This window comes from Dipteris shenzhenensis, chromosome 14 (genome assembly GCF_047967505.1).
Source record: "Dipteris shenzhenensis isolate YYH24624 ecotype China chromosome 14, Dip_SZ_1.0, whole genome shotgun sequence".
NCBI lineage: Eukaryota > Viridiplantae > Streptophyta > Polypodiopsida > Gleicheniales > Dipteridaceae > Dipteris > Dipteris shenzhenensis.
The window spans coordinates 8,364,563-8,374,108 of NC_141609.1; the positions used below are offsets into that span (position 1 = coordinate 8,364,563).

The following is a 9,546-nucleotide window of genomic DNA, read 5'->3' on the forward strand; positions in this document are numbered from 1 at the left end:
CAACCTGTATGCTTTGCTTTCTTCATTGTAGCCAACCATGATGCATTTACGTTACTTTGCATCCAATTTCCTATGATGATCATCATGTATGTGGGCATATGCTATGCAACCGAATCTGCAGAGATGCCCAAAGTGTGGCTTGTGTCCAGTGAATGCTTCATAAGGTGTCATACCCTATATCGGTTCGGTAGGACCCATTAAGCAAGTAGTTTGCAAAGGCTATTGCTTCTGCCCAATACTGATTCGAAAGATGCTTCTCACTAAGAATTGCTCTAGCACTATCTGCTAAAGTATCATTCTTCCTTTTAGCTCTTGCATTCTGCTGAGGAGTATTTGCACATGTGAATTGTCTTTGAATGTCGTGACTTTTGCAAAAGTTCATTAATGTTGAAGACATGTATTCATCTCCTCTATTTGATGTCATAACTTTGATCTTTGTTCCTATTTGGTTTTCTACCATGGCTTTGAATTCTTGAAATGTGGAAAAGACTTCAGATTCTGTTTCAGAAAGTAGACCCAACAATATCTGATGTAGTCGTCAATGAAAGTCAAGTAGTAAAGTGAACCATTGATGCTGCGGGTCTGGGCATAACCCCATACTTCTGTGTGCATCAAATCAAGAATACCTCAGGCTCAAGAGGTGCTTCTACCAAAGTTAGTAGTTCACTTTTGTTTGCCGAAGTAACATGCTTTGCAAACTTTTCTAAGAAACTATAGCTTAGGAATCCCAATTGCCATATTTTGATTCCTGAGATCTAGCAAGCTCTTCAAATTGACATGACATTATCTCTTGTGCCATTTTGCAGATAGTGGCATCTGTTGTGGTTGAGCTGACATGGCATGCCTATCTGGTACAGTAGCTAGCATTCTATACAAGCATCCTTCCTTGACTCCTGATAGTGCATTCATCTCCATCTAAGATGACTCGATAATTGTGTTCCATCATTTGACATACTGACAAGAGGTTCTTACTGAGCTTCAGAACATAGAATACATCTTTCACCAATCCTTTCGTACAAGTGAAATTGTTCATATGGATAATGCTTGTCCCTTGAACTAGATTCGGTGTATTATCTACTGCTGTGTAGATGACATTCTTTTGACCTTCTAATGTTTTCATATCTGTGAACCATTCCTGATGATTTGTCATATGAGATGATGCACCGCCGTCAATGTACAAGGATCCTGTTTTGCTTGGTCGACTTGATAGCTGAAATCCTCTTTTGAATTGCAATAAATGTCTAGGTACACTGTATCAATCTTTTGCTTTTCCTCATTTGCAAGAAACATATTCCCATGTTCATTTGCAAAAGGACTGTGATTAGAATGTCCACCACGATGATTTCCTCTTTCGTGCAAATTCCCTCAATTGCTGCTAGACTAGCCGCCTTGGTCGTATTGCTTTTTGCGGGCAGCAATCTCTTTCATATAGTGTCCAAACTTATGACAATAGTCGCACTGGATGTTTGACACATTGGTGGATGCATTCGCTCATCCTTGGAATCTTCCTCAGTTGGAATGATTTCCTCTTTGTTGATTTTGATGTAGCTGAGGATGATGCTAATGCTGATTCTGACTTTGATGATGATTTTATTGTTGATGATGACCACTTCTTTGGAATGATCTACCTCTGCCTCTGCCTCTACCTCTGCTTCTGTCTGAAGCTGTGAATGCTTGATCATTAGAATGGCCTTTGCGTGCATGAATGGCTTGTGTCCTAAGTTCTTCACCAAGTAAGACTGACTGAAGTTCTTCCAATGTCAGAATTTGCCATTAAATAGCAATACTCTAGACTAGATTCTTGTATCCCTCTGCTAGTCCATTCAGGATGATCCATTTCTATGGGTTTCATAGTCTCTCCTGCTGTTGTGCGAGTTGATTGTTGTAGTCTTTGATTATGAGCATGTAAGCGTGACCGGTTTCACTGCTATTGCAGAAACTCTAGTTGATTTGGTTTCTTAGTGTGAGAATCTTGGAAGTGTTCTTGGACTCGTAGAGAGCTGCGAACATATCCCATGCTTCTTTCGATGTCTTGACGGTGTTGAGCTGTCCTAGCATGACATCTTGCACATTCTGCTTGATTAGATGATATGCATATTTATCTTTCTTATCCCATTCTGCCTGAGCTTGGGCAATGGAAGGATCTGGTATAGGTGCAGAAACTGTTTGTGTAGCTGGAGATCCCGTTGTAAATCCTGCTGCTGGTGATGTGACAACAGGTGGAGTAGAGCTGCTGTTAACTGGACTGTCAAATAGTCTAGGTGTAGATCCATCGACATACTCCCATTTGTCCTAAAGTACAAGAATGGTCTCCATTCAATATTTCCATGTGCCGTAATTGGAGTTGTCTAGCTTAGCAGATGCCTCCAGATTGAGGTTGCTAGTCGTAGACATGGTGCAAGAAATGTACTCAAAGTGTCGTGAAAATCGCTATATGAATCAACTATAAAACACTGATCGTAGCAAGTGAAATCTGAATTGTTGTGAAGGTAGAACTGCAATATATATAATCTGATTTAAATTACAAGGCTTGTGGCAAATGATGCGGGGAATAGCCAAGAGGCTTTACAAGGCTGGAATAAAGTGCACAATGCTGTGAAATAGCCAAATAGGCTTTACAATGATGGCATGTGTGTGTAAAATCAAATCATGTGCTATCTTCCCACTGAACAATGTGCCAAGGCCACTGAAGGCTGCTCACTAAATTGATGAACGTCTGGTTTCAGGTAATGTGATGATGTGAAACCATATGTGAGCATAGGGACTGACTCCGAGTAGGAACTAGTCGGGATTTTCGGGCATGGCTAAGATTGGCAACTTGGAGAAATTCAAAGCGTCTCCTCTATGACGATCTAGTCTACTCTAATCTAGATCCATTGATCTAGATCCATACCAACTAGATTGATGAAAGAACAACAAATAATTTCTTTTCTTTGGTTCTTTTTATGTGCTAGGTCAGATGCATCGATGTAGAGCCTGATGTGCATGTAGGAAGTGGGTTTTGGAAAGGCTCAAAAGTGAGTGATACTTGCACCAAAATGTGCTCGTGATGTGATGAGTTCGTAGAGCACAAAAGATCGATCGTTTCACCTTTTTGTAGCACCTTCAAATTTCTCCTGGATCAAGAGATATGACTTAATCTAGGTGGAGGGGCAAAAAAGAGTGAAAAATGTGCTCAGTGATGTGGCAGTCAGGATCACATGTAAACTATGCTTGTGAAGAGACTGTGCCTATGAAGCACAATGGTGATGTGGCAGTTGTGTGCACCTGCTACTATGGGAAGATTGTGCCTGTGGAGAGGTAACTGTGGCTGTAGGGGTCAGTGCCACGTGGTAGTGATGATGTGGCAGCTAATTGGACTGCTAAGTAGACTGATGAGGTGGTAGGCTAGTGATGTGGCATATGATGACATCGATGTTGAGATACGTGGTAGTTGGTGGTGATGTGGCATGGGGCCCAAATGCTCATGTGGCAAGTGATGACATGGCAAGATAAGGTGACATGTGGATGCTGATGTGGCACCTGTGGATAAGGATGCCATGTGGCTAGCTATTGACCAATCCAACCAAACCCAATGTTAACGATTAACCTAACCTGGGTGCACTTATATGCCACTTGTCAAAAGATTAACCACTCCCAAACCAGGGTTAACGAACCTAACCTAGGTAAAATTCTATCTACCATGTGTCTTTTTCTAAGGTCCAAAGACCTTGTGAAGACTTGAGTGATGGCGTTCTGAACAGGCGGTGGTCGATGGAGTAGCGCATAGGGTTGTTGAAGGAGGCGGCTTGGAGGGGAAGCCGCATGCTCGTTAAGTCTATGAAGCCACACTCTTTGGAGCTTGCAGTCGGCTGCCTTGCTACTGGGGTCGTGGCGAGCATTGGAGAAGCTCTTGCACCATTTCGTTAGAGGCAGCTATAGCTGCCTGCTGTTATAGGATCGTCGGTGTTGGAATGGTGATGGTGAGCTGGTGGAAGCGGTCGAGCACTTTAGAGAGGGTCGTAGTTGTAGGTCCATGATGCAGGAGCCAGTTGCTATAGGAGCCGATTGGTTGTTGAAGACGCAGATGGAGCTCAGTGGGCTGGAGGCAACGTTGAGCCGTTGTGCGCTTGGCTTGTTGCTGTAGGAAATAACTGTCGAAAGTCTGAGGCGCTGCATTGTTGTTGTAGAGAGCTATGGCTCTAGCTAGTTAGCATCCATTGGGAGTGGCTGTTCGTCTGTTGCAGCTCATGAAGCGACTTATGTTATAGAGGCCCGTTGTTGATGGAGTTGTGATGGAGGTGGGGGCTGCAAGAGCCTCGATTGTGGCAGTTGATAGGGCTCCGTTGGACTGCTTGGAGTATGCGAGGATGGCTCGTTGGTGAGGCTACCTGTTATAGGCCTTTGCTCGCTGAAGTCACTAGTCGTTAGTCATTGCAGATACTGTGAAAGGCCATTTGCAGAGCAATAGAAGGCCTCCCATTGTTGGTTGTTGTTGGGAGCTTGATGCAATGTTGAGGGAGCCGCTGAAGATCCGGGCTGGAGGTCGCAAGTTCTTGCAACTCGTTATGCAGTAGATGGTCATAGTAGATAGTTGATGGAGGCTAGCAAGTCTCTCTTTCTCTCTGAATTGGAGGCTAGTCTCTCTATGAAGCTGTACTTCTTCTAAAAAATCTCTCACAAATACAAACTCTCAAGCCAAATCCCTCAATGAGTTAAGTGAACACTCAAGGAACTCTCCCTATCTCTTTCTCTCTCATGTGAGCGGAAATAACTCAAAGAACAATGAATCAAATGGAAGGAGATTAACGGAAATCTCTCAAACTCTCATGGATGGAATTGTATGACGAAAATTTCTTTCAACATAAGAGAACACTCAATCTCTCGATCTCTCAATCAATCACACTCTCACACAAAGATGGCGCCTCAGCGGAAGGCAGAACCATGCTTTGATACCATGACAAAATATGAAGAGGGGAGAGGAGAAGAGTGGAGAGAAGGAGAGCGGGCACAGCTAGAGAGCACACCACAAATGACTAATTGTACACTAGATTTAGTTGAAAATGTAGAATATATACAAACCCATTTAGGGTTAGGGTTAGGGCATCTAACCCTTTCCTTTATAGCACTCTATTGGGTTAGTGCTATGCACATATGATCACATGATGTTGAGCGTGATCTCTCAACACATGTTCACCCTCTAAATGTTTCGCTTAAGAAAATAAAAACCTTGAATCTAGTATTGATGCATCTTCTCCACATACTTTGAGTGCAAAGTGAGGCATTTAAACCTTAACTACTGAATTCTTGATCACCCTCGTTCAATACTTCCAAGTTCCTCGATAAAATTCCAGATGCACATTCAATTGTTAGGATTGTCAATGCTTCACTTTGCACCCAAAGTATATGGACAATATGCATCACTAGTATGAACGAGTGTGGCCTCTATGTTTCCAGTCTATCTGTAACAACTTGCCTCCTACTTGAAGCTCTCATCTCCATAGCTTTTCAAAGTAAAGCCCAGACGCATACACTCTTATCAATACAATCTCTTTAGATATAATTGGCATCTCACACAAATATAAAGGCAAGTTGTACTAGAATCCCAATCCCAAAAACTGGGGAAAAATAACCTTTTGGAAATCTCATTATTGCACATGATCTCTATTGCATTCATCTACTTTGTGATACTAGGACAGAGCTATTAGGGAAGTGCAAGTCTAAGGAATTCAATATGGAGAGGTGAGAGTTGTTGTATGTTTCCATGGGTCATTGAGGAGGCTCTACTATAATATTTACAATATAATCTAGAAGATGAAATTGTAGGACATTTATTGTCAATCGTGGATGGTGCCTTGAGAAGGAAGGCGATAAAAAAGTTCAAGCTATAAGAATTTCATGCAAAAGCAAGTGGACAATCTAGGGAAAGATTTCATTTACAAATAAGGGAAAAAGGGCTCACGAATCTATAAACACACTAGAGTTAGAAAATTGTAAGATTATTATTGAGACAAGGTGGTAGTTGATCTATTTGTGAGGCATTTTAAAAGCAACCGTGGGTGAAGAAGAGTTATTGAAGGATGATATGTGGGAAGAAGCTATAAGGAGTTATCATCTATATTATGAATGCCAAACAATTGACAAGCTCATTTATTAAGGAGGAGATATGACATATGCTTCAAATGTGGGTGCCCATATGAGTGTTCTATAAGTGGGTGGGTTTGCCCTTTTTTTTGGTCTAGGAGTAGAACTTGAGTACTTAAGGATGACCTTAAGAGAAACTCAACCAAAGAGCTGATCCCCATCCATTAGAGATTGACACATTGTTGGAGATGTCTATTGAGGGTATTCTTCGACCTCGCATCATTCGATAGAGATTGTAATTCTACTGTAGCATACCTCACACATTGTTGTCAGTTCTTTTGGGTTGTTACACCCTCATATTATGTCACAACCTACTAGATCATGTCTACATCGTTACATTGACTAGCCTCACATTCGTATGCCTCTTCTTCAGAGAGTAGCTGCACAGTCCATAGCAGCGACTTATGACATGTTCAGCCTTGACATGTTCAATGGCATGTCCCCATGGAGAAACTTGCTAACCCGCCACACCAAAATCGAAAATTAGGGGTGCATTATGCATGCAATGAAGAAGTAGGTGAGTGAAGTGGACGGGGATTCTCTAGCTTGCCAAGGGGAATCAACAATTTTGAGAGCCCAATAGGAGGTAGCCAACATCAGTGCTGGCTATCGGTGATTTGGAGCTAGCATCGGCTCTAAGGGAAACTTGATCACAAAAAGAGTACCTTTGTACCTTCTCTTAAACCTTTTTCTTTTGTTTTTTTCTTACCTTTCATCCTACGGAGGGGCCTCCCGTCTGGAGCAAGTGGGCACAGGGCTGCCTTGGCCAGTGATGATCGAACACACACACACCTTTCGTCCTACGGAGGGGCCTCCCGCTTGGACCAAGGGGGCCTCCCGCTTGGACCAAGGGGGCACAGGGCTGCCTTGGCGAGTGATGATCGAACACACGCGCACCCCATACATACACCCCCCACATCACGAATACAAAGTTGCAACACCGATATGAATGGAGAGGAATACATGGACATGAAGCCCAGTTATCTTAATAAGCAAATGATCTTTATGTAGTTTTCGCATCTCCTACCTTATGGGCTCAAAGTTCACGCCACCCTCCACCGGTCATTCCATTGGTGCAGACAAAGACACCGATGCTTTCCGCAAGAGATTGCCTCAGCTGAAGGACGTTAAGCATACTTATAATCTCTCAGAAGAACGGTTAAACGAGCTTCGAATTGTTAAGGCAAACAATTTGATGAATACGTATGTCAAGCGTGGCAGCATGGTGGATGCTCGTGATGTCTTTGACAGCCTGCCCAGGCGCAATGTTGTGTCATGGAATATTATGATCTTGGGTTATGCCAAGCAGGAAGAGGGTGCGCGAGCTTTGGAGTTGTATGGACGGATGCTCCTCGAAGGTGTGCAACCGAATGATCGAACCTTAGTTGGCGCATTGAAGGCTTGCAGTTGCCTTGCAGCCCTTGAAGATGGTGATTGGAAATGTGTAAAAACAGATTGCATAGCGAAAGGTAGATCTATCCACTCCCAAGTAGTGAACGGTGGCTTTGAGTCGGATGTATTCGTGGGAACCACCTTAGTGAACTTTTACACAAAATGTGGGAGCATGGAAGATGCATGGCATGTCTTTGACAAATTGCCTCATCGTAACGTAGTTACGTGGAATACCATGATCCTCGGGTATGCTGAGCTAGAACAGAGCTGGTGGGCTTTGGAATTATTTGCTCGGATGCACAGGGAAGGTGTCCAACCTGATGCTCGGACCTTCGTTGGCGCATTGAAGGCTTGCTGTACCCTGGCAGCGTTGGAAGAGGGCAAGCAATGTGACGGGAAACTTGTGAAAACAGGATCCCTGGTGATAGGTAGAGCCATGCACTCCCAAGTAGTAATGACTGGCTTTGAGACAGACGTGTTTGTAGGAACCATTTCGGTTGATATGTACTCGAAATGTCGGAACATGGAGGATGCATCGAATGTTTTTGACAAATTGCCTCGTTGTGATGTGGTTACTTGGAATACAATGATCTTGGGGTATGCTGAGCAAGAAGAAAGTGAGGAGGCTTTTACACTTTATGCCCAAATGCAAGAACAAGGTTTGTCACCAAGTAGCGTCACCTTTCTCGCCATCTTGAAAGCGTGTGGCAATGCAGCAGCTTTGGAATCTGGAAAGGAACTGCATTCTCAAATAAGGCGGGTTGGTTTCGAGACTATCCAAATTGTGGCAACTAGTCTTATTGACATGTACGCTAAATGTGGGAGCATGATTGATGCCCAACAGTTTTTTGATGCATTGCCCACGAGGGATGTTGTTGCATGGAATACATTGATTGCAGGATATGCCCGCCATGGAGAGACTGAAGTAGTGTGCCACTTTTTTAAGAGAATGAAGCAGGAAGGCATACAGCCAGATGGATTTACATTTCTTAACGTTCTCACTGCATGCAGTCATGCTGGTCTACTGGATCAAGGCCAACAGCACTTTGAGTCTATGAGCAAACAGTATGGCATTTGTCCAACCATTGAGCACTATTCTTGCATGGTCGATCTCCTCAGCCGTGCAGGCCAAGTGGACGAGGCATTAGCAATGGTGGAGATTTTGCCTTGTCAACCTGATGTTGTTATGTGGACCACTGTGTTGGGTGCTTGTCAAAAGTGGAAGAATGTAGAGGTTGGAAGGCATGCTTTCAAAAAAATGTTGAGATTGAATGGAAAGCTTGGCACAGCATATGTCTTGATGGGAAACATATTCGCAGATCCTCACATATGGCAGAGCTGTGATAGGATTTTAGTAAGCAGAAAATGATGCTCAAGTATGGAACTAGGCTTACTTGAATGGTGCTTACATATGGTGGAGACATTCCAAAGGAAAGTTATTGTGCAAAGCTGAAAAAATTAAACTTTCAGAATGGAAGGGGAGGATAAGTGCCTGATTTGTACTGAATTGTTTGGTTTGCAATGTCTGGGAACTGTGAGATACCAGTACTGTGTGGATGTAGTGCACATTGAGTATTGCTTAGGGGACTCTCATGAATAATTTAGGGGTTTGGCACAAGGCCACCTCATTTACTTGCCGATTGCATAGATGCACTGGCATTCAAAACAAACAACTACTGAATCCACTGTTACAAAGATAGTAGTTTTATGGGAATTATTGGTGATAACATGGTATCTATAACCCTCTTCTCTTGGCATCTACTCTTTCAATCGGTGCCTGTGCTGAGGAGACTGTGTATCGGGCCATGGCAAAGCTTTTTGGCAGGAAAGATGTTGATGTTCCTTTGGATGTCAGTGAAGAGGATATTAGCAAACCTCATAACAAGTCTGCATTTCCCAAGTGTTAACAACAGAATATGAAATGCTATGGTTCTTCCTCTTTCTGGAACCAAGCCATGACCTAAAACTAATAGCCAGGTCACTGTTTACCGCCAATAGTCAAAGAATGAAGAGGTTGGAAGGACGTGTTTC

At 43.1% G+C, this 9,546-nt stretch overlaps 1 protein-coding gene across 1 annotated transcript; it reads left to right on the top strand.

The window, feature by feature from the left end:
* The first annotated feature begins 2,134 nt into the window (after positions 1–2,134).
* LOC147894153 (pentatricopeptide repeat-containing protein At1g06140, mitochondrial-like) lies at positions 2,135–8,884 on the top strand. Its single transcript, XM_087384660.1, has 4 exons — positions 2,135–2,235; positions 3,848–3,962; positions 4,251–4,360; positions 7,135–8,884. Exons 1-4 carry the CDS (start codon positions 2,135–2,137, stop codon positions 8,882–8,884), a joined length of 2,076 nt encoding a protein of 691 aa, XP_087240786.1.
* Positions 8,885–9,546: the final 662 nt, after the last annotated feature.

Excerpts from the sequence above, each read along its gene's own strand:
- LOC147894153 (XM_087384660.1), top strand. The coding sequence starts at position 2,135 with ATGGAAGGATCTGGTATAGGTGCAGAAACTGTTTGTGTAGCTGGAGAT. Across the intron at positions 2,236-3,847 it reads ACAGGTGGAGTAGAGCTGCT|TCGGCTGCCTTGCTACTGGG; the intron begins GTTAACTGGACT and ends TGGAGCTTGCAG. Across the intron at positions 4,361-7,134 it reads TATGCGAGGATGGCTCGTTG|TTTTCGCATCTCCTACCTTA; the intron begins GTGAGGCTACCT and ends ATCTTTATGTAG.